Source organism: Pelecanus crispus, chromosome 9 (assembly GCF_030463565.1).
Source record: "Pelecanus crispus isolate bPelCri1 chromosome 9, bPelCri1.pri, whole genome shotgun sequence".
NCBI lineage: Eukaryota > Metazoa > Chordata > Aves > Pelecaniformes > Pelecanidae > Pelecanus > Pelecanus crispus.
In genome coordinates this window covers 25,087,202-25,111,754 of record NC_134651.1, presented here as the reverse complement: position 1 = coordinate 25,111,754, position 24,553 = coordinate 25,087,202, and the positions used below count along the sequence as shown (strand labels likewise).

Below are 24,553 nucleotides of genomic sequence, written 5' to 3'. Positions count from 1 at the left end.
CAGGACCCACACACACAGTTGGGAAATGCAGGTGCCTAGAATCAAGATAGATAAATGATTCTGTAGACCATACAGGCAACTGAAAACTCCCAGCCAAGAGGGAGTGGATCAGATCAGCAACCGTACAATCAGATCATCACAGCATGAACGTGAGCAGCAAGCTCTGCACTGGCATTTCAGTAGCTCCTTTCCAGAGTGGAGCCATCTGGAAACAGCTACCAGGTTTGGAAACATGACCTGAGAGGCCACAGCTTCTAGGAGCACAGAAATCCCCAAGTCGCCCCATGAGTCACAGAACTCTTTCTGCTACACCTTAGTCCCTGAACGCACCTGCTGCCATCAGGAGTTTTGTGCTAAAAGAAAATCAATCAAGATGTACACGTTGACTGAATATACTCCAAACTGTGTCTCCTCTCCAGGCTTCTTGAAGTGCTGGATCCATTCAGCAACCTGCACAGATTGGAGCCCAAAGCGCCTGCTTGGCATTGGGAGAGGAATGTTTCCAGGAAATCAGCATAATGGGAAAAAGCATTGAAATGCACCTTATCGACCCTCTTTGAAGGCTGCAGTACCTGCACCATCACCACGGCTGAGGTCATTGGGGACCTACTTCTCTGCTTAATGTAAGCCAATTGATTTCAGTGGGCACTTGGTGCCTATATACACTTTAAGATATAGATTTTAAGGATCCCAAGTAACAAGGTAAATCAATGCCAAGTGTTTGTGGTTTTTGTGACTCAGCTGGAGAGGGAACTCAATATCCTCTTAGCAATTTGCTCAAAGAACATTTCTTAAAATCTATTTTTCTGAAGGTGTGGAAAAAAAAAAATCAGGAAGGCAGCAAAGGTAATAATCGCTGAATCTGCTTCTGGACTTTCTCCCTCTGCCTTCAAAGTACAGAAGTGTTATTGCCAAAGTTCCTGATTCCCTCTCTGAAACTGTCCATGGACAGTGCTGAAATATAATGCAAATGTGAGCAGTTAAAAAACTTCTATGTGAAGGCAACAAAATCAGATTGGTGTAATAACTCAGTGACGTTTATCTCCATTTCCCCCCACCCTTCCTTAAACAGCGCTGCTATTTTACGGCAAAAGAAATCCTTTTGGAATTTTGTAGCTGACTTGGAGCTACAGACCTTTGAAGAAAAGGAGAGAGAGAGAGAGGTAATTTCTAAAGTGAAATTAAATTAACCACAAAATAAAACATTTCCAAAGACACTTAATTTCATGTCAGTTCAGAGGAGCCTTTTGGTTTTATGCCACCTAAAAATAAAATATTACACACTTCAGGACTGTGGTTCTTTTAATACTCTGTGTTGCAGTTCAGGAAACTTAATTGTAAGGAAACTTAATTGGATCTTGTTATGCCTAAATTAATAATTAGAATCTGTTTTGGAACATACTCGTCTAATAAAAGAAGAAATAATAGACTTTTCATAATTACTAATCTCTTGTAATAATCTCCAGCTGTACAGACTGTTTTTCAGAAGCACGAGCAGTATCTTGCAGAAAAGATGACATTTATTGGCTTACTTTTCTTCTGTATTCTGATGAACATCCTAACAGGTAAGATTACTGCTGAATTTATTCTTGTTTATTTTTTCAAGCAGACAGAAATATTTTGTTACTAACACAGTATCTTCCTCTTTGTATCAGATATCGCTCATATATTAATCACAACTGCTCTGTCTGTTAGTTAAGAGTATTTGGTTTGTAGCACTGAGTGACTGCAAACGGGGAATTACTTATTCAGCTATTCAAGAAATTAAAAACATTTGGCTGTACAGAGGGTCCTATGTGCGCATTAAAGGACTTGTCAGCTTCTGGCTACAAAGCAAACCTTTTATTAACAGAAAGTCCTTCTGTGCAGGAGCTGGTACTGATTAGTTTCCTCTTTATCTACAGATGCCCGATCAATCCAGGATGGAGATGGTAATTCTTAATCTTTTTCTTTCCTTTGTATCACTAACAATTAGAAGAGTAATTTGTAACTCCCAGACCTGATCCCCAGCAGCAATTTTGGCAGGAACACTTACTAACCTCAGTGGGCTGTGGAAGTGCTTTAATCTAGTTCTGGTGGAGAAAGAAGAGTGAATTTTTAGAAATTTCTTTAAAATTTATTAAAAGTTGACATATTAATGTCTAATAATAGAGCTAATACACTTGCAGTCTTAAAACAAAAAGGGGTTATGGTCAAGTCACTAATTCTGTTGTACAAAATCATAACTGGAAAGCACCAGACTTATAAACATCTTAGGCATCTGAGAATTTTGTCTGTCCTGAACAGTAATACTATATGTGTGTCTAGTTATTGGCAAGAAATACTGACTTCCATAACAAAAAGCTTAAAATTTACAAAGTGCCACAAATCCTATTAAAGAAATGTTGGAATAAACCCCTTAGCACAGCTACCCTGTGGTTTGTGTCACTTTGCATGATTAGGCTATTGGATTAGCGTTTGCCTTTGACTAAAAAAATCCCTCAACATCCTAATGCTGTTTACACTGGCTTACTGATGGTTATGTTAGTTAACCTCTCTGGTGTTGTCAGACAGAATTCTTTCTGAAAACAAAGTTGCATAGAAGTATCTGCAATAACAAGGTATTGCTATTGCTGGTGTACATCTTAGTATAACCAGCAGGATAGCCAGCAGCATCCCAAGTGCACAGATACAAATATGCAGGGAGAGTATTATAACAGATATGGAAAGTAGAAATGTATATACAGTATAAGGGCTAAAATGATTACTTTAATTCAAAACATTTTTCCCTATGTGCCATTATATTTCCTTATGGCTCTAGAATCTTTTGAATGCATCGTCTGTGTTTTCACAAGTTTAAGGGTGTTATTGTATTTGTGCACAGCAAATATTTTTGCGGCAAGCTCTTAGACAGTCAGGAGAGCGTGTGTCAATCTAAAAATAAAACCTTGTTCTGGCAGTATCCTGTTGCTCTAATTACCAACAATTACAGTTTTCTTTCACACTGGGCCAAGCAGCAGACTGCAAAGTGAATCTAAGGTCAGCTGGTATAAACAGTGAATTCTCCTCTGCAGACAGCATTTGGCTGGTTCATTTGATTTGTTATATGCCATCTGTGCCTGCACGGTGCAAACTTTACTCTGTAAAATTAAGGTAGGATTGTTGAAGGCTCTTAATTTCCACTAAAGACCCTGGTCCCAACTTGAGCCTGGTGAGTGGAATGGCTTCCATTTATTTAAATGGGCTTTAAATGAAATCAAAATACTGGGTTTAGCTTTGCCGCACAAAAAGACATTTGTAACTATGTGGTCTCAGCATATGTGGTCTCAGCAAGTGTTTACATTTTATATATCCTTCTGTGTTCGCCCAGATTTGGGCCCAAGGGTGGTCAGGTCCCATATTTTCAGAATTGCTTTTGTTTTCCTGCTGAATTAGAAATCTTGTTTCAATGCGTATCTCACATTTTCTTAGATATTCCTAGAGCAGGCAGAAATGCAGCTGTCTTCCAAGTGGCAATGCCTTTCCTCTCTGTTTTCTCAGCCTGTTTCCTATGGCCTGCTGAGAAGAGGCACAACTCTGTGGTCCCAGGCAATGCCGGGGCAGCACAGACCCAGTCCCTGGGAGCCTGGGGCAGATGCTGCACCCCCGGCGTCTGCTCTACTCAGCTGGGCTGCCTTTGTGCTGAGATGGTGGGGGAACAACGGCCTGGCTCTTTTCCCTGGCACAGCAGGCAGCTGCAGGGGCACAACGTAGATGACGGCACCTTACATTTTTATATTGGGCAGAGGAAATGGCATGGAGGAGGAATGGGGAAATATGGCTTTAAACAGCAATTGCTCCTTGCTTTTAAATACCCGTCTGCCTTCTAGAAATTAAAGCAGCCCAGGGAATTCTTGAATTGTCCCAAAGACCGATGGTGTCCCTTCATTTCTGCTCTCCGTCTTGTCCTGTTCCATCATTCCTGGTGCAGCTGGAGCAGAGGGCACTGGCTCCATCAGGCGAACAGCCATCTTCTGCAGAGTGGGGCACAGAGGGCTCAATGGCTCCGCCTGCCCCTCTCCTGCCAGAGAAGCCCACAAGCCCCCCAAGGGGACGCAGAACCCCAAACCATGTCAGCTCCCAGGCCCAAGCTTTCAACAAAAATTCTTCATATTATAGTAACCTGGCTTTTTTTTTTTTAAATTTTAGATCTCTACCAGGGATCTGTAGCCTTGCCGTACTGGCCCTTCTCATCCAACGACTTCTGGTCCTATGTGGAGTATTTCCGGACCCTGGGAGCCTACAACAGGATCGAAGAAATGGCCAGAGCCTTCTTTGCCCAATTCCCTTTTGGGAGTCACCTTGGCTATCATGTGCCCAACCACGAGCACTAAACCGCTTTGCTCATTTTTGCTAAAGCTGGTGCCAAGATGTTTAAGCAAATGCACAGCTGCCAGCGAACACACCCGAACTGCGCCTCAGCCGCTTATTAATACTTACAGCAGTCACACATAGCATTTCATGCTTAATTAGTCTTTTCTTTTTTCCAGTTTACGCTGTTGCGCGAAATCAATAAACTCCTTGATTCTGTTGTGAGGATTTGGGGAGTGTTATTAGACGTGATGCTCCGCAGCCTTGACTCGGGAAACCGAATTCTGTGTGTATAGCAGTTAAATACCAGTCCACCCAGCTGGGTGGCTGGAGGGGCCGCCGGTATAATCCATGGCCGCATCCCTTGCAGGGTAACGGCGCCTTCTTAGCAGGCCCCAGGCGCCATTTTCCTCGCTTCAGGCCTGGGCGCGGCCCCGCCGTTGCCATGGTGAGGAGGGCGGGGTGAACAAAATGGCGGAGCCTCCTCGCCATGGCAACGGCGGGGCCCGCCCCCAGGGCAACGAGCGGCGACGCCGCCAAGCGCCCCGGCCTGGTAGCGGAAGTAGGCGGCCGCGGAGCCGGAAGCGGCGGCGCGGAGGGGAAGAGCGGAGGCGCCGCCATGAAGCCGGCGGTGGACGAGATGTTTCCTGAGGGAGCCGGTCCTTACGTGGATCTCGATGAGGTGAAGCGGGTGTTGGGGGAGCTGCCTGCGGGGATGGGGGCCGCGGGGCTCCTAGACGTGACGAGTGGTGGTGGGGCCGTGCTGGCCGGCCGAGGCCCGGAGGCGCTGAGCGCCTGCTTTCCCAGGCAGGGGGAAGCACGGGGCTGCTGATGGACCTGGCCGCCAACGAGAAAGCGGTGCACGCCGACTTCTTTAACGGTAAGGGCCGTCGTGTTCTGGGGGTGGGGGGCTAGGGGGTCACCTCCACGCCTGCCCGCCCGCCCGGCGGGGATGGTAACGCCTTGGGCCTGCCGGGTAACAGCTTCAGGAACTGAAGGTTATCAAAACAAACCTCGCTTTGTTTCTCTCAAATCTCATGTCTTTGGTGCCTGCTAGTCGCTAAAGTTCTCACTAACCACGCTTCTAGTGAGCCCTATCGTAAGAGCGCTTCAGTGTTCAGTGATGCGGGTGGGGGTGGTGCAGTGCCTGTGTTTCTCCTCTCCTGGAGGTTTTAGGCGATTTAGCATCTTAATCACTGCAAGAAAAAATGCGTTGATCTGTTTGCATAACAAATAGCTCACATTAAACAGTGCAAATACATATAAAAATACGGACAGAACTTTTACATTGTCTCTGGGTGTTACTACTTTATAGATAATTCTTTAATCTCTTAAAGTATGTATGCATATGTACCCAAAGAAAAATAAAACTTTGGGTTTTATATGCTTTCTGCATTTGAAAGTCAACTGTATGCATACAAGTATATATAGCTGGAGAACAGCTATGTATCTGGCCACTTAGGGGTAGAATATACACCACCTTACACTTGGTTACTAAGATGGTTGTTTTAATGCTTCTTAAGAAGTATACTTAGACATGTCAACAGTGAATTTCAGATACGTTATTAAATATGGTTACTGTGCTGGTGTTGATGTCACAAACTGGTATTAATTCTGAAATAAAGTAGGTTTTCCATGTTGCTCAAGACTTAGAATACAGGAGAAAAAGGAACTTCAGCTTTGATATCCTCTCAACAGTTGTGAGGGACCTAGCTCTTTGTTGAAGCCAGCTTATTCAGGAGTAAGTATTTCCATAAAGTTCTACCATCAGGTTGTCGTAGTATATTCTATTGGTAGTTTAGGACTCTTCTAAATGAGGATTAATCCTCAGTTTATTGTATGGTACTTGTACATTTCTGCTGTAAGAATAAAGACTTCAGTTGTGGTGTTAATTTATGCTCAACATACAAAGAAGATACAAAGCCAAGTAGTTAAGAGTACTTCCCAAAGATGACTAGAACAGCTGTGATTAGCTGGCCACATTTCACTAGTCTGAGTTTTCTGAGAAATGTTATTACCACCTTCACAGCAATGAAACCTTTTTTAAGAAAGGCATTTTTAGCAGCAAATCACAAATGTGAGTGTCAATCTGCAAAATTTATAAGTGTGTGCTTGGATATTATAACCTAAGGCTACAATTCTGCAGGAGTGTCTACATCTGAGACTTGCTGCATGCGTAAAGCTAGTACTTGTTTAGTTCTAGAGTCTGGGAATCATGGTTGATCCACTCCAAATGTGACGGCTACTTACTGTGTTTATAAAAACCCCTCCTTTGAAGCTTTACTTTGCTTTCATGAATTTAATTGCAAAGCTTGCATTGTACAAGTGAAGCAGTTTGTGTGTGGTAAAGCACATATCCTTGGTCTGCTTTTCTTTCCTCTCTGTCTCTTCCCACCCTGATATTACACTTCTAGTAACTGGTGGTGCACTAACTCTTATTCACTTAATTAATCTTTATTTCTGTATTTAATCCAAATAATTAAAAACTGTGCTTGTGGAGTATGTGCATATATAACAGTTGAAACTTTTAAGGTTAATTTTACCTTATCTTATTTTTCTGACTAGATTTTGAAGATCTCTTTGATGATGATGACATCCAGTGAACTTAGTTGTCCAGCTATGCAGTGCTGAGATGCGGATTTTTCTCTAGGATCACCTGTGGTGTCCATTATTTATTAAAATAATCAAAACAGGAAAATCGCGGCGGGGGAAACCTGTATAAGCTGCTTGGGGAATATGAAAAACAGATGGTTAAAGATAACTAAGGAGGGAATTGTGGACTGTTATTTCTAGGAAGCTGTGTGTAGATTTTTCTTAAAATTTTACTTGTTGATGAGCTCGTTCAATAAAATACTAACGAAAACTCTCTCTGGGATATTCTTTGAAAGTAGATATTGCTGTGCTCTGAGCTTCCTTAGAGAATGATTTTTTTTTTTTTTTTTATTAAATCATTCACTGTTACTTTTGGATATTATACAAAGATACATGGCAGGGCATATTGCTGCCTAGAAAAGTTTGTTCATCCCACAATGTAGGATAGTCTAGGGCTAAGGCGGTTGGTTTTTCTGAATAGTTTGACTCTCTTTTGCCAGTTGCACTAAGAAGAGTGTGCATCTTCCCCTGTTTCAAGAGAGATGTTCAGCTACCATCAATACTTAGCTTTTAATCTAGGAAGCACAGGAATAAAAAGTAGTAATTTTATCTTGATATTTTAAGCAGGGAAACGTTCTGGCCCTGGGTCATGGGAATGCTTGGATTTAAAAATCTAGTTTAATTCTTGAAATTGGACTGTGCAGAAAGAAAATAACTTTAGGATTCTTTTCTCCTACAGCAGGTAATGTAATTATTCATACTTACACATACAGTGCATATGAATCAGGCCGTTTAGATATGAATTCAGATTTTGACACAAGATTTCAGAACATTTCTAAAAATGTTTAGTTTTGCACCCTTCAGTGACCAAAGTGAATCTCTGAATGAAAGGAACAGGTGAGTTTTTAGAATATTATTTTGGAGTCAAGAATTTAATCCTGTCTAATCTTAAGTGTATTTCTAATCTTAAGTCTGTATTTCATACATTGATCACAAAAATAATACTGTGACCTTTTTTTAAAGACTTCATGCTACTTAAATTTTGCCTGGAGTGAAACCATTTCCTCCATCCTTGCTTCCCATGTTTTTGTTTGGTTTTGTCTTAAAAAAGGGATCTTAAATGTAACGGTAGGTATGCTGGGCCCCTGAACTTAAAAATGTAAGCACAATGAAAACAGTAGGACTAGGTGTCTTTTTATTGTGTTCCTGTGGATTTCTTGATATCCTCTGTTTTATCATGCAGTGTATGTTAAATCAGCATTCTGACATTTACTCTGCTTAGTGTCTGACATTATGATGTGTCCCTGAAGGAACAGTCTTGCTGAGGCAGTCTCCTTTTAATTTTTAGTGCTTGCTTTGCTTAAAGAGGAATGGATTTCAAGCTTTCCTCATTGAAACCAATGTAAACATTTTGACTCGGTGGTAGCAACTGTGTTTGGACTGTTTCTAGCTTCGGTGCTGTGCCTTCTCCAAACTAGATTTTGAGAAATGAGCTGCTGCCAGTAAATGGAGGCTGCATTCTGGGCAGGTGCAAAAGATGAAATAGATTTCAGAAGCAACCCTTGCTTCCTCTGCTTTTTTAGCTACTTCCTTTTACTGATGCCCAGATTTCTCAAGATGGGCACCTTGGTTTTGGAATACTTCCTTGTCCTTGTTTTGTACAGATTTCTCCTTTGTTTTTCGTTTGCCTGCCCTAAGCTGTAAGAAACTTGAGTCTGAAGTTTGATCACAGCAGCAGGAGTATATTCTGTGACACAAATCCATCTTGAACAGTTGCTCTTCAGTATGAATGGTGTTCCCGTCCCTTCCACCTTCTTTTCAGAGACCGTCCAAACCTCAGTGAAGCATCGGTTTGAAGGTGCTAGTGGTGATTAGTTCTAGTTTTGTAATGTCATCTTGCTTGATCAAATCATGGAACCTATCTTTGTGAAACTGGGTAGAGGGTACATAATGCTCATGGGTCCAGCACAGCCTAAAAGTCAAGAGTTTTAACCCTGGATAGGATATAGCTACCCATTGAAGGTAGGTATAGCTAACTCCTTTTTGTGAAGCTTTCCAGAAGCTCAATGTTTCATGTTAAAAAGCAGCATAAATAGTACTGCTGGCACCTGGAAAGTGTGATGTGCCTGTCTGTATGGAAGGAACTTACTCTATGCAGTGTATAAAAATGTTTGGGTTAGTAAAATTCCTTATGAAGACAGCTGCTGAATTTCATGAATGCCTTGGTGTGCAGCTGATGCCACTCTGGCTGTAGCTACTGTGAGTACTAGGTCGTTCTTTGGTATTACTTCCCAGCGGCTAAGGTTGCACTTAAATCTGATAACCTGGTGTGGGTTTGTTCTCTCAGGATGAAGTGAAATGAAAGTTCTTCAGAGTTGGAATGGGATGATACCAAAATTACGTATGTTGTAGCTGTCTGGAGTATGAAGTTCTCTCCTTCACAATGAGATTGGGTGAGGAGCGTGTATATAGCTTCATCTTTCTAAAGAGGACTGTCAATGTGTAAGAACTTTCATCACAAACTAATTTGTTTGGGTTCCTTTTGGGACAATGTTAATGTGGAAAGGCTAATCTGAAGAACAAAATTCCCTTCAGCTTCTAATGGTTTCTGTGTTACCATTTGTCAAGACTTTCAGTCAAATTAGTCTGCAGGCTATCAGCCTGTTGTCAGGAAGTAATCACAAGATGTCAGAATCTGTAATAAAAAGTGATTTAAAGGGCATTTGCCTGCCTTGGCCATTTCATTTACTGAGCTTTGATTCCTGTACCTTTTGTGAAGATTGACACCGCACATAATAGGTGTTTCTGAGTGAAAGAATGAGCCTGTTCTAGCAGCATTTTGTACACATTTAGACTGATATATATTAATTTATAAGCTGTTGGGTACTGCTCAGTATTTCAATATTCAAATAAAGGCTCTAGTCTGAATAGGTTTATGGAGGTACTGAGGTTAGTATCATGAATTGTCCCCCTGACCTCAGTGGGACAGTTGGCAATGTATAAAGCTGACCTTCTGCCTCAGTCTTGGCAGGATGAGGTCCTAAGCGCTAAAATGCTTTAGAAGGTATGCAGCCAGTTGTGCGGTGCAGATGAAAAGGAATGACTCCAAAACACTTAAATGTCAGTCCTTTCTCTTTGATACTCTCACAAGACCAATTCTCCGTTTGCAGGAAACTGCTAGCTGTCACAGTATATTCTTGGGAATTAAGAATGTGCGATCTCTTTTGAGCTGAAAATAATCAAGTCATTGTGAGGGAGAGAAGGTTACCATGCTAAAGGAAGCTGGCTGTCATCTGTGCATAATATTTCTGCAGTGCCTTTTCTGAGCTGGCTACCAGGTTATCAGGAGAATCCAGGACTCTGCTGCTCTTCATGTGAGCAAGAACAGGCAAGCTCAGACCTAGTGTGGTAGTAGTGGGGTTTCCTTTGATGTTTTGGGGTTGGGTTGTTTTTTTTTCCTTAGTTAACTTCCAGGGAATGAAAATAAAAGGTTTTCCTTTCAATATTTTAGTTCAATAATTGAAGGTATTTTTCTCAATAAAGAAGGAATTGATTTAAATGAATAAATCAATTCTTCCTGCTTCCCCAGGGCGTTTGGAAGCTGGCAGGCCTCTTCCTGCTCTCAATGTGCAGTTGTTCTGTGCATGAAAACATGCTGGGCAGATGACAGTGCAGCCCTGTTCTCTGCGAGTCCCCCTGTCAGTCATGGGGCTGGAATGCAAGTGTCACATCAGGGCTCTTGGAAAAGTGCTAGAACAGTGCAAGTCAGTCCTTGGCAGCAGGGATGGCTTTTGAGGACAAAGATTTTCCTTCCATGTTTTTACTTCCAGATGGGTTTTTTTTTTTTTTCAGTTTGCCTTTTGTTTGCTCCAGTTGGTCTTTGCCAAGCAGCAGGATCAGAATGCTAGTCCAAATTATAACCTTTTTCTCAAGCTACTACAAGGAGTTCAGAGCAGAGGGAGGGAGGAGCAGAGCCTTCTGAAGCTTTTAACATTGGCAAATAGGGCCTTTTTGGTGAATACTTTTTTCTTATTTGTGTAAAGGTCAGTTTACATGTAGCAAGTTTCCATTCGGCTCTAACTTCGCAGCACCTGATCTGCAGATGTGACATGTATGTACAGACTTTACATCAGTTCACATAGGATTATATAAACTTACAGCCTCTTGAAGAAGAAGATCCTATTCTGTATATTGTTGTGAATAAACAGATGTACAGCTGAGAATGTCATGTAAGTTGGGTGTGTCTCACATGTCATGTGAGTTGGGTGACTGAGCAAGGGAATACATATCAACAAGGGAATGTGACAAAGCATTCCTGGTACAGACAGGAGCTGCCCCTACCAGGGGAGTCTCGGAGTCTCCCTGGCCCAGCTAAGGATGCTTCGGCAAGGACGCTTGCAGAGAGGCCTCCTGTCATCGGACAGTGACTCTGTCCTGTCGGAGAGCTTCCTAGGCAAAGTGTGCCCCCATTCATGGCTCCCAATAAAGCCTGCTGACCAATGTGCTGCTTTGGTCTTTTTGGTCTCCTACTGCTTTGAAGTTGCCTCTGCATCACTGGGATACAGGTACTGTGGTGTAGGAATCCCCCTTCTCTGTGTTTTACCTCATCTAGGATGACACATCCACCTTGGCCTTAAAACACTAGCCAAAACATGTTACAGAAGTAGAATGGCTTCTCCAGAAATGCCTGTCAAGGCAGCAGAGAAGCTGTGCTGTCCTGTCCTGACTCCTTTGTGTTTTTGCACAGATGCCCAGAGGATTGAAGGGAGCTGGGTGTGTTGGTTCATACCCCCTGTCCTTCCCTGTCTGACTCCGTAAGGGATTTAGAGAGGGGCTTCAAGTACCATCGCCTGCTCTGCCTCTCTTCCTGATGCCTTTTCATAAAGCTGTCCTGCTTTCTGGGAGAGATCCCACAGATTGCCTTGTGGGTGGGAATCCTCTGGTATGTCACACAGGAAGAAATCGATGTTGAAGTTTAATGCTTCTATTTCATTGGGAATAAACCTTTCCTTCCCCTTGGAGTGGCTGGAGACTAACAAACTGCACCTACAGGTAAGGAGGTCACACAAATGTCCTCAAAGAGCAATGGTGTTATGCTGGGCTGGTCTCCTGGGATAAGTGTAAGGATGAGCTGCGGGTGGGTTAGCTGATTTACAATCCCATGTCAGACTGAGTCTTTTCATCGTGTACCAACATCCAGTACAAACATCATGAAAACATGTGACAGCCTTGCTCCCAGCTTGGGTAAGCTCAGGATTGGTTTCCTCCGGAGTATTTCAAAGGGTAAACTTTAAATCTGATGGCATTTCCTGCATGGAAGTACAATGGTTGATTAGCTAAGTGTAGGGCTTTATCCTAATCCCTCTGCCTTTTCCCATGCCAAAAAGCTTCTCATGGGTTTATACTTCACAAATAAATACAAGTCTTGCAAGCAATTTATCTCTTTCTTGTAGCTCTTCATGGTTTAGTGCAGCTGCTATGTGTATTCCAATTAATTACCGGCACAAGTGATTACATGGGGTTGAGGCACAATTAGGCTCAGCCTGTAATTGTGTTTAGAAGGGCCTCGGCTGCTTTCACAGCTGGTTTGCCCGCTGAATGAGACTAGCCAGTCTCTCCAGCTGTAGCCGTGTTATTGCTCTTTAATTGTTCGTGCAGTGACTTAAATCTTTCATTGGGGGGCGTTCTTGCTTTCTGCCTGTAAGACAGAGTGCTGCCTTCCTGCTGTCTTTCTCTGAGCAGCAATACAGGGAGGGAAGAGTCAAACACAGCTGTCAAGATCAAAGAAGCCAGGTGCTCTCTTTATAACCTGCCCTAATTACAAAGTGGCAAATAAGACCTCATTCTTGGTGTCTTCATCATATTGGTTGCTACCTAATAGGAGCTGCTGGCAATGTTTATGCCCAGAGGCATCCCGCTTGTGTGCCTGCAGCAGTATATTAGTTTCTAAAGGGAAAACCAGCCATTTAAACCTGCTACAGCTAGAGAGGCAGTAAGTAGCGAGACCTAACTTTGTGCTAGCCATCTATTGCCAGAACTGATTTAAAAAAAAAAAAAAAAAGCCAACCTTAAAACATTTAAATTTGTTGGAGAGGAGGTGATTCTGTGCCCTTTCAGCATGCCAGTGTCATTCTTGGCTCCTTCTTTACAAAACAGTCATACATTCAAAGCATGGTGCAATTCTCGGGAACCAGCCCGGGCCTTGGGTATGTGCCTATTTTGGCCAGGTTTTCCTATCCCACAGGTTTATGAAGCATGGAGGGAGAGTAAAACCACAGCAACTCAGTAATGGGAAAAGGCTGGATTCAATAGGAGCTCCCCTGAGCTCGTCCTCCCGGACCTCATTTACCCTCCTGAGCCCTATTTGCGGCTCTCCCCTAAAAGCAGCACGGGGCCAGTATGGTGCCCTGCAGCTCCCTGCCCTTGGGCTGCCGTGGTCAGCCTGGCCATGTGCCCCTGGCACGGCAGAGCCAGGGAGGTGGAGGTGTGATACCCATACCACGTGCAGGGATTTGGGATTCCTGGGCTATAAGGACTCTCTGGGAGCTTGCAGCCTGGTGGGGTAATTGCTGGCCATGCTCAGCTGCTGCTCCTGAAGCTTGTCAGCACATTTTTGGCTGTTGAGACCCCACATGCAGACAGCTGCAGGGGTTGGGCAGCCTCAGGAGGCAGTAACAGAGGTGCTAAGGACAGCTTCAGGGGTCGACCCTGGCTGCAGTGGGGCAGAGGTGTGTTTGCTGCGTTGGGGTGGGGATCTTTGCCTGCCCTGCCCTATGGCTGTGCTCGCTTTGCTGATGGGGTGAGCCTCCGTTGGGAGCATTTGCCCTAGAGGAGAGCTGGGAGGGGGCTGGCTGGTTGCTGCTCCTGGGGGTGCAAAGTGGCTTTCTGGTTGGCGGCTTAAAGTGAGATTTGGTGCCTGCTTAGGGAGGTGTGTGCGTGTGTCTCTTCAGCTGAGTTCTGTAGAGCAAGAGTCTTACAAAGATTTGAGGTGCAAGACTTCATAAAATAGTCCAAAATCCTAAAGGGAGGGCTTTGACCCCTCTTGCCATGCAGCAGGGGCTCGCCTTGTTCACAGCCTGCTGCCTGGGCTGCACTAAGTGTGGGGGCTGGTCTGTTGTTTGCTATTTTTTGAGGTGCCTGGCTGGGACATGCATGAGCGATGCAGATACCCTGCATGGAGCATCACTGTCCTGAGCGGGGAGCTGGGAGGAAGACAGTCTCTGTGCTCACATCCCAGAGGGTGAGTATCCTGGTGAAGCTGCGTTTCTGTATTGTTTAATGATTAAATAAGATAAAAGACTTTATGTACTAATATACATCATTCTTGTGGAGCTTTGTTATCTTGTGGTCTGTGATAATATGCATGTGTGTACTTCTAAGACATATATTCTTCTCATATATGAATATAGCAGTGACTACAATATTAGGTGACACTTCTGCATACACAGCCCCGAGAACCCCACCCTGATGTTATACAAAGCTGATGCTGCTATAGAATGTCCATTGTAAAGCCCTACACTAACTATGCTTTTGTTTGGTTAATAGATTGCTAATGACAAATTGTCCAGGAACAGGTGATGTATTATTGTCTTGACTACTAAACCATGAAGAGTTACTAAGGATCTGCCAAGAAGGAAAGTAGGGGAAAGGTAATTTCGGCAGGGGGAGACTGCGACTGCGGACTCAATTAAAAACTACAGAGACTACCCCCCCACACTCTCCTTGAGCATGTGTAGTAAGTTAAAATCATACTGTACCTTCAAATTTAAGCGAAGAAGAAAAGAACCAGTAACAGACAAGTATGCTTAGCTAATTTAATGATTATGTAGTAGGTAGTGTGGTGTGTTAATTGTAATGTATAAAAGTTAGAGAAAGCTTTGGTAGGTGTGCTAGCTTTGTGGAATTACCACCTAGCAGCTAAACTTGTGCAACTTTGAGAATAAAACAATATCTCATCTCAGTGTGCGAAGACTGGCACACCGGGTAAACAAGCCCTTTTTGGGACAACACTGACAGCTGGCACAGGGGAAGACCCAGGACCAAAACCAGAGCCAGGCTTTGAAACGGGGACCTCCAGGCTGGGTCTCTGCTGCAGGGCTTGCTTTGTTTTGGCTGTCTCTTGGGAACTAGTCTTTAAATTAGTATTTCCTCCTAGTGTTTATCCCAAATGCCTCTTAGCACTTTGGTTGTTTCAATTTTCCCTGCCTTCAGAAAATCCATCTGAAAATATTTGAAAAAAATACTGCAAAAGCTCTGACTTGCTCCTTTCAATTTAAGCCTCTTATGCCATTTGATCCAGCAACTGCTGCATTTTTAAATCTTCTTTTGTTTATGGATTAGTTTTTTGTGTTTGTGATTTTTGTTTTTTTCCTTTTCCCTGTTCCCTTCCCATTAATTCACACAATAGGAGCAGGGTTTTTCCCAGCTCTCTGAATTCAGCATGATCAGATTGAGCATCAGTTTGGCCCTTGCTAAACCTAGTATGCTTGAAGCCTCCTGAAACAGCGGAGCCCCTCTCTGGCTGACCAGTCAGTGTGGATCCAGGCACAGTGCTTTTGGGGAAATGGCCTGGAAACCAAAGCTCATCGTGGCCAAAAAAGGGGCGATACAGCGTGAGGTGGTGAGATGCTGAAGCCTGGATGAAAGCTAGAGAGTGGGGAGTTTCTTGGGAAAGCAAAAGGAGGGTGGCTCTGTGTGTGCCCGCCCAGGGTGCCCCCAGCTTGCTGGCAAAAAAGGTGCATTTTTTTCATGGGATGCCTCGTGAAGCTGGAAGAACGTCCCTTTCTTCAAACCCTTCCCAATGACACATATAAAAATGCAGGTGAATTCTCATTCAGATAGTTTTTTATTGTTGTTATTATTGGTACTGTGGTAATGCACTGGAGTGTAGAAAATGCTGCTGCTGTTGGAGGTAATTTCAGTTGAAGCTCTTAACGCGGTTTTGTGCTTGTAATAATGCATTAGCTCTGATCTGTGTTAGCTTGTTCTGAAGCTTAACGGGAGTCGTCTTTGAACATATCTGCAAAGCCATCAGATCCTTTTTCAGCTAGAAGTCAAGCAAGCTCCTTGGAGAGCAGTTTGATGGGATTGCTACTAATCTCAGTCTTAATACTCTTCCCCCATTAAGGTAACCTTGCCGTGAGCTGGGGCAGGTCCTGAGGGTGTTCATCCCAGGAGCCCACTCAACGTGGGAGGTTGCACCACCACCCGAAGCTCTGCCCCGCTGGTGAGCAAACCATTGCTTATGGCACACTTATGGTGTGGAAAAGTAGAAACACGGTTGCAAGATCTCAACTTCTGATTGCATTTGGGAGCTACTCCCAGGGGAGATGGGACGGGATCCTGCCAGCTTGCAGATGGAAACCATAAGGTGCTGCTCATGTGCCCCATGCTGGTGGCCTCGGGGCTGAACAAGTACTCGTGCCATCAGCTCCAGCGCCAGGTGAGTGATTTGGAAAGGGACACCTCCACCGTGAGGTCCCCTCTGCCCAGGAGCCTTGAGGGATGTTCTGCTCCCCAGTCAGTCACAGTGTTTGCAGGGTAGCTGCTGGCATTTCCGAGCATCACAACTGTGTGGTCAACACATCTGTGACCACCTCAGGACCCCCAGAGCCATGCAGTCGACAGGCTGCTTTGTTGTGTAGCCTCACCTGCATTCATAAGGCTTTTCAGATAAATCAAAAGAGAAGATCCCTGCCCTAAAGGAGCATGCTGTCTACATTAGAGAAAACAATAAGGGATAAACATAAAAAGAAAGTCAAAGGATTAAAATCAATGAAAGTTAATAATCTGAATATATTCAAAGATCTGGGCTAAAGAAGGGAGACAACAAACCATGGGTGGAAGTCAAAGGCCCTAATGAGACAGGGAGTTACGATGGAAAATACAGAGCCATCTATGCCAGCTGAAAACAAGAGCAGAGATGGCTTTTGTGAATAGTCTTCTCTCTCTTCTACTCAAATTTTAAAATGCTGGCTAAAACATTTACCGTTGATTTAAATTAATTTAGGTAGTTAAAAAGGGAAAAATTAGAATGTGATATTTAAATGTAACCAATTTTTCTCTTATCGGTTTTAAATGTAAAAAATGTTTAGCCCATCTTGAGAGTTACTGTTTCATGATGTGGCAGGAGTGGTGTTTGACTCTGAGCCCAGGTTTCCACAAGGACAGCAAGAGCAGAGGTAGGAATGAACTCTTGGTCCCATGGAAGTCACTCATGTATAACCTCACTGATTTTTCAGGTAATAGGGTCCACCCTTGGCAATCATTGCCTCTGCAAAAGGCAATTTTCTGGTAAATACAGTATAGCTATAGCGCCAGTGCCCCAGAATGCCATCCAGGGTTAAGCCACCTCATCCTCTCCCATGCAGCACCCCTTGCTTTAATGGACATCCAGGTCTGGGTACAGGAGGAAGCCCATGAAAGTGGAATCGTTGATGTTGTCAGCATAGATGCCGTTGTTGTCCCCCTCCCCGTACACCTGAAGCCAGACCTCATCCCCAGTGCTGAGGTGCAGCAAGACAGAGCCGCTCGCTTGGTCAACGTTGTTGTTCTGGAACTGGTCGTAGGTGAAGATCACTGCCTTATCCTTCTTGTAGAGGCTGACCTTGACATCCACCAGGTAGACTGTCAGGTGGTAGGCGAAGTAGTACGTGCCAGGGACGCTGCAGAGGAACTTGCCGGTGCTGGCGTCATAGTGGCTCTGCTCGTTGTAGAAGATCTTGCTGAAGCGGATGGGGACGTTGGGGTGGGGGGCTCGCTCTGTCAGCCCCACGCTGAAGGCAGAGCGGTAGACAAAGGTGCCTTCGCCCTTCTCCCCCTTCTGCCCTGGGTGTCCGGGAAATCCTCTCGGCCCTTCCTGCCCTCGGACTCCTATTTCGCCTTTGTCACCTTTGGGGCCTTGCACACCTGGGGGACAGAGTGGGGATGGGGAGTTGTTTGCGCTGTGCTGGCAGCTGCTACACACCGGCCCGAAATGCAGAGGGGGCTGTGGCTTGATGATCTGCTTGGCAGCATGGAGCAAGAGGTGTCCCCTGAGGAAAGGCAGGATGACCTCAACACCCCCCATAAGCCTTGTTTAATATCTTTATCAACGATCTGGATGAGGGGATTGAGTGCACCCTCAGTAAGTTTGCAGACGACACCAAACTGGGTGGGAGTGTCGATCTGCTGGAGGGTAGGATGGCCCTGCAGAGGGACCTAGACAGGCTGGACCGATGGGCCGAGGCCAACTGTATGAGGTTTAAAAAGGCCAAGTGCCGGGTCCTGCACTTGGGTCACAACAACCCCATGCAACGCTACAGGCTTGGGGAGGAGTGGCTGGAAAGCTGCCTGGCCAAAAAGGACCTGGGGGTGTTGGTTGACAGCCGGCTGAACATGAGCCAACAGTGTGCCCAGGTGGCCAAGAAGGCCAACAGCATCCTGGCTTGTATCAGGACTAGTGTGGCCAGCAGGAGCAGGGAGGTGATTGTCCCCCTGCACTTGGTGCTGGTGAGGCCGCACCTGGAATACTGTGTCCAGTTTTGGGCCCCTCAGTACAAGAAAGACATTGAGGTCCTGGAGCGTGTTGAGAGAAGGGCAACAAAGCTGGTGAAGGGTCTGGAGCACAGGCCTTATGAGGAGCGGCTGAGGGAACTGGGGTTGTTTAGCCTGGAGAAGAGGAGACTGAGGGGAGACCTCATCGCTCTCTACAACTACCTGAAAGGAGGCTGTAGTGAGGTGGGTGTTGGTCTCTTCTCCCATGTAGTTAGCGATAGGACAAGAGGAAATGGGCTTAAGCTGTGCCAGGGGAGATTTAGGTTGGAAATTAGGAAAAATTTCTTTACAGAAAGGGTGGTCAAGAATTGAAACAGGCTGCCCAGAGAGGTGGTGGAGTCACCATCCCTGGAAGTGTTCAAAAAACATGTAGACGTGGCACTTTGGGACATGGTTTAGTCTAGTCTACCCTTGATTGGTTTAGAGTGGACTTGGTAGTGTAGGTTAATGGTTGGACTGGATGATCTTAAAGGTCTTTTCCAACCTAAACGATTCTATGATTCTATGATTCTATAAGCTGAGCCAGCAAGTTGAAAACCTGCTCACCCCCCTTGGCTGTGTGCAGAGCTGCTGAGAACAGCACGTCTGAAAAAACATCATTAATTGGAAAAACAACCACCAGACCAAACTCTTTGACTTGGGTTGTGGAACCTCCATCCCTGGAGATATTCAAAAGCCATCTAGACAAAGGTTGGGCATGGACCTACCAGACGTGAGACCTGCCAGAGTTGGCCCTGAGGACCGGGGCTGCCCACAGGCTACAGCACCAACATAACCCCTGCTCCTCACTAACCTTCCTCTCCTTTCTCTCCCTTTTGTCCATCTTTTCCATCTTTCCCATCCCGGCCAGGGAGCCCGTTGTGGCCTGGGTAGCCGGGTGCTCCTCCCATCCAGTTGGCACATGGTGTTTTGGGGTCGGGCTGGTCGTCCAGGGCGGCCACCTCTGTGCAATGGGGGGCCACCAGCAGCAGCGAGCAAAGGAAGAAGCCTGCTGGGCCCCTCATTGTTGGTTCCTGATGTGGACAATGGCTTTGTTAGCTTTAAAGGTTAATAGAGGGGGGAAAAAAAAAAAAGTGAAGAAAAACCCCACCTTTGAATAATGGAGAGGCCCCGAAGACTAAAGCTTGAATCAACATGTCCGAAGGAAAGCAATTGCTCCCCCCAAGGGCCCCTCCGCACCCAGCATGGTGCTGGCGTGAGCTCCATGAGCTAAGCCGGAATGGGGCTCCCGGGAGCAGCGTGGACCTCAGCCCGGGAGCACATCCAGCACAGAGGAGCGAATGCCAGAGTTACTCCCCCAGTGCTCACAGGCTCTTTGCATGGACACAGATGTAGCTCCGGACTGAGCGTGGCAGATGCCAGGGTGTTTGTGGCTGATTTCTTCGCAAAGCTCTGCTCAATTAGCCACGATATGCTCTAACTTCTGCCCGGCTGAGTCAGCAGCTGATTGGAAGAACAGGGCTGGCAGAACCTGTCTCAAAACCTCAGAAGCCTTTAAAGCACCTGCTCAGCTTATCGCTGTGCGTACAGCCTGCTAACCTGAGTCTATCTAGTGTGAACAAAAACTACAGTTGTTTTTTCTATCTCCTCTGAGTGACCATATGAAATTATGATTCTGGGTTTTTTCCATCCAAATTATGTTTTTGGATTATGGGAAGACAAGTTGCACAGCATTTAGGCACTGTAGGGTCATGTTCTTTAATCTGGTTGCTTTGCTGGTCAGAACAATTAGTGCGGCTCACTAGAACCAGGTTGGTGGTGACACCGTATGGCCAGCCTGGGACTTTGTTCCAATGGTCCCAGAAATCAGTGGGACCTTGGTGGGCTTTGGGTCAGGCTTTTAGGAAACAGATATTTTAAAATGACTGTTGTTGTGTGATGCTGCTCCCTGGGTGGAGATTATACCCTGGAACAATAAAGGTATCCTGTATGAGGGTGGTAAGTGGCATAATAGGCAATAAAAAGTGAATAACAGCATGGCCATTAGAGTCCCTTAGCTCTGTAATTTCCAAGAAAAATAATATTTCAGAGCAATTCCTTTGCAGGGTTGATTTTCCTAGGCAAGCTATTTAAATGTCATATTTTAAATAATGGGTCATTAGCTCTCACATAATTGCTTCAAAGGAAGCTAAATAATAAAGAGGCTACCATGATTTCAGTTTTTGCAGGATATTGGGGGGGCTTTGAAGAAAACTTCAAAGCTCTGCTTAATGACTTTAATGTACAAAATCAGGGAACATGCTAGAACCGTACCTGCACTGCCGGGCTGCAGCAGTCCAGCAGCCACATGGCAGTCTGTGATGGAGCCATGGCCCTGGCTCCAAGGCAGTTTCGGGGCAGCGGGTGGCATGGGGTCCAGCAACCACAACCTGAACCTTAGGCAGTGTTCCTGCATCTCTGGACTTTGGGAAGTGAAATGTTCCTTTGCAACAAAGGATGTAGAGATCATCCATGAACCAGGGTAGACAAGTGAAACATGTCAATAAATCTTAAAAGTGGCTTGGTTTGGCAAGCAAGGGTGTGCACATTTGGGCACATTGTGAGACAGCCGCTTTGCCATGCCTCAGTGGATGGCACTAAGCAGAGGGACCCCTGTCCCCCCGCCTGGGTCCCCTTCGTCTTGGCTACATGCATGCATGCCTCCAAAATCAGCACAGACTGCCTGGGGACATCTAACTGCATGAAAACACACTAGTGTTCAACAAAAATCTGCCTCAAAACTGCATTTCTTGAGCTGCATTTTGGTGATTTTTTGGAGGCTAGTTCCGCGTTCTCATGTGCTGGCTAGAGCTGAAATACCATTAAAATTTTAGTGACGTGTGCTCAATAGACAGCCCTGGAGCCAGGTCTTCTGCTGGAGACCTGGTGCAAAATAAAACCCTCCTTTAAGGTCAAAAGCAGTGCAAATTTGGGGCAGCCCAAAGCAGGGCTTCAGGGAGCTTTCCTGGCAGACACCAGTCCAGCTTGCTCTGAAGGGCTTGAAGCAATGCCCATCCCACAGCATTGCTGGGCAGCTCTTCACAGCGGTTACGTTACACAGCCTAGTTTTCTCCTTTCTGGTAAAAAAAGTGTTGTGATATGCAAATCGAAAACTACTTCTATTGCTACAGTTTGACTCAACCACAAGTGGTTCGCTTGTTTGAGAAATGAAGCAGTTCTCTGGCATAAGTATGTCTTACAAAGGGAAAGTTTCGTGTCTGATAGCCCTGAGTTTAAACTCTGGTTTAGGTATGACATCCCTTTACTATATCTTTCCCATTTCTTCTTGTCTTTCCATCTGATGCTCAGCAGTGTAACATGAAATAATGATTTGAACGTCAGTTGTACCTTTCGGACAAGTAATAGATGAACTAAGTACTCTCGGTGGCTTTCAGTTATTCCCTTTGCAGCTACTATATTAAAAGCTCATATGCATTATATGAAACTTATTCATTTATCAGCAGAAATCAGCATATCATCCATAAGAACAATGCCATTCGTAAGTGCTACATAGTGATTCAGACCATTATTCAGAATTTAAATTTCATATAACACTGTATAAAAATTATATATTTTTATATATATTTATATACATTTTTATATAGAGATATAAATATTATATATCTATTTAAAGAAAAAACAACCCACACCTCACTGTGCAAAACACAGAACGAAAAATCCATCTCTTTTCCAACTCCAGTATTTTCTTCAAAGTCTATTAACCAGGGTTTGGCTTACGTTGATCTTTCTTTCTTTTTGTAATTACTTGTAGCATAGTTTTTGCTGATATTACAGCGGTGACTTGCTCCAAGGGGCTCACACCTTAAATCTGGGTAGTGCAGGTTCCTGGCAAGGAGCTGATACGACTCAGGGAGATTTGGGGCAAACTCAATCCTCCCAGGAGTCTTTGAGGAAAGAGGTGAATCGAAAGGTGCCAGTGCAGTTCTCGCTGTTACGGGCATGTGGGTTTTCACTGTTGTTCCTGACTACTTTTGATTTAGGAGTTTTGATCTCTAAATAGTGTTTCCAAAAACAGAAGTATGAATGTAAGGGAGATCGGCTGTTCTTGGTTTAAAATACTCGCTGGCTATTCTGAGAATAACTGTAATAAAGGAAACGTCTTGCAAACAGAAAAGTCTGTCTGTCTGTCTGATTCAGCCCAAAAGAAGGGAAAATCCTGGACTTAGTAAGAGGGAGGGAAAAAAAAAAATCATGCTTACCAGCTGCTTTGAGTCCTAGTTGGCTTGCTGCAGTCTCTTTAGAAATGAAGTCCAGCTACCACATCGCTATCCCTAAGAGCACGGGGAGCTGTCAGCTCAGACACTGCATTTTCCATTTGCTATTGCGCATGCTGACCTAAAAGTTGGGTTTTCCCATCAATTTTTCCTGGCCATCACTTAAGTTTTGGACCACTTATATAATCTGGTCACACTGGGATTGCTTGCAAAGATAGCCTTAATGGGGAAAAGATGGGCTTAGGAATTTCATACGAACTGAAGGAGCAATGGTTCTCTGGAGAAGCCCATGTGAAAACCTGCTCGTCCAGGGCTGGGCTTGTACAGCACAAGCTGCTGCTCCATGTAAATTGGGAAATGTTGTTAGCAGCTGATGGAGAAAGTGTGTCTACAGCCTCGCAATAACGCACTCAAATAGGTTGTTTTCAACGTGTTACTAAATTAATCATTATGTGAGAAGTTTTGGCTTCTCCTTTTAATGGCAAGAGGCAATGGTTCCTGCCTGGAGGCTGCTGCCTCACCAAAGAAGGGCAAAGCTGCCTGAGGGGAAGGGCAGCGCTGGGGGAAGAGTTTCATCTTAAGCCAGCCAAGCATGTGCCAGCACTACTGTAAATCATCAGAGTAATTTCAGTCCTGCGGATGGCTTTCAACCTATCACACATTTTGGCGTTAGGTCAAAAAAAAAAGTCTTTTATTCCCTGTGTCTCTCTCCTTCCAAAAGGGAGGTTGAACCTCAGAGAACAGAGGCTTTACTCTCCATCTGCTCCAGGGCAGTTCAAGGCCAGCTAGGCGGGACCTTGGCAAACCTAGGCTTGCAAAATTGGACCAGGAAAAAATAGTGTGATGTGTGTTGTTGCAACTGGGCGTGGGGAGCTGGTGTCCAGGAGCTGGTGTCCTTGGGAGAGGGGAAACTCATCCAAGTGAATGTCAGCAGGACAGTATCCCGAATTACTGAGTTGTTGTAAAGACCTGGCTATCTGGAAGGACTAAAAGGATGTATAAGTGAACACATAAATAATTTCTTACATGTAGAGCTGGGAGTCAGCAAGGGTGAATTTTGAAGTCCTGAGAAGAAGGGTGCAGAAGGGAGGAGGCACATGACGGCTGCTCCCTGCCTGCCTTATTTTGGTCAAGCCCTTAGTCCAGCGTTTGAAGAATTTGATTTTTTTTTTTTTGGGTGATGGTTTTTCCATGCAATGTTGAGTCTTAAAACAATCCCTCATGCAACCCCAGTAAAAGGTGACAGAGATCTAGAAGGATCTGTTGTTTTCTTATAAATGTGATTTGCTAGAGCCATGTGTGTGTTTGCGTGCGTGTGATGCCAATGTTTCTGTTGAAGTCTCGTCTCCTGAGCAATGAACGGAAGAGCAGGATCTTGGAACTGAAACAGGAACTTTATTTACAGTGGAGACGAGGGGGTTTCAGCTGCCTCTGCCCGGGGTGTGAGCAAGACAAGGCTGGTTTCCCTGCCAGCTCTCGGCTTGAACCCTGAAATGCATGACTGGGGTATTTATTAGGCTGCCAGGATTTGAAAATTGGACCTGGTGTGCTTAATAGGTAGTGTTGTAATTACCTCATGGCCTTTCAATTCAGTCGTTAGAAAAATACCATGGTGATAAATCTTTTAGTGGTCCCTCAAACAGCCTCCCAAACATTATCCCTGCCTCCCAGAAGAGGGGTGGAAGTTTATCTCTGGGGGTACAACCAGCCGATACGACCCCCAACGCACTCCAGTTGTGTTGTCTTACACACTTGCTTTGCAGGTTGGTGTTGGCTCCTGTTCCCACTGCAGAGGGAGATATTGTACAATCCAATGAGCTACTTCTGGCAGTGTGATAGGAAAATATTTAAAATGCCCTTTGCTCTGCCTGGTGACAAGCAAA

At 44.9% G+C, this 24,553-nt stretch overlaps 3 protein-coding genes across 3 annotated transcripts; 2 read left to right on the top strand and 1 right to left on the bottom strand.

The window, feature by feature from the left end:
- The first annotated feature begins 1,513 nt into the window (after positions 1-1,513).
- On the top strand, positions 1,514-4,352 carry OTOS (otospiralin). The gene is made up of 3 exons (XM_009487468.1): positions 1,514-1,565; positions 1,905-1,931; positions 4,168-4,352. Exons 1-3 carry the CDS (start codon positions 1,514-1,516, stop codon positions 4,350-4,352), a joined length of 264 nt encoding a protein of 87 aa, XP_009485743.1.
- Positions 4,353-4,918: 566 nt separating this feature from the next.
- Positions 4,919-7,298, top strand: COPS9 (COP9 signalosome subunit 9). Its single transcript, XM_075716563.1, has 3 exons — positions 4,919-5,011; positions 5,137-5,209; positions 6,895-7,298. The coding sequence occupies exons 1-3, from the start codon at positions 4,949-4,951 to the stop codon at positions 6,930-6,932; spliced, it is 174 nt and encodes a 57-aa protein (XP_075572678.1). The 5' UTR covers positions 4,919-4,948; the 3' UTR covers positions 6,933-7,298.
- Positions 7,299-17,302: 10,004 nt separating this feature from the next.
- ADIPOQ (adiponectin, C1Q and collagen domain containing) lies at positions 17,303-22,771 on the bottom strand. Its single transcript, XM_075716976.1, has 3 exons — positions 22,656-22,771; positions 19,250-19,469; positions 17,303-17,829 (listed from the first exon to the last, which is right to left on the bottom strand). Exons 2-3 carry the CDS (start codon positions 19,458-19,460, stop codon positions 17,303-17,305), a joined length of 738 nt encoding a protein of 245 aa, XP_075573091.1. The 5' UTR covers positions 19,461-19,469; positions 22,656-22,771.
- Positions 22,772-24,553: the final 1,782 nt, after the last annotated feature.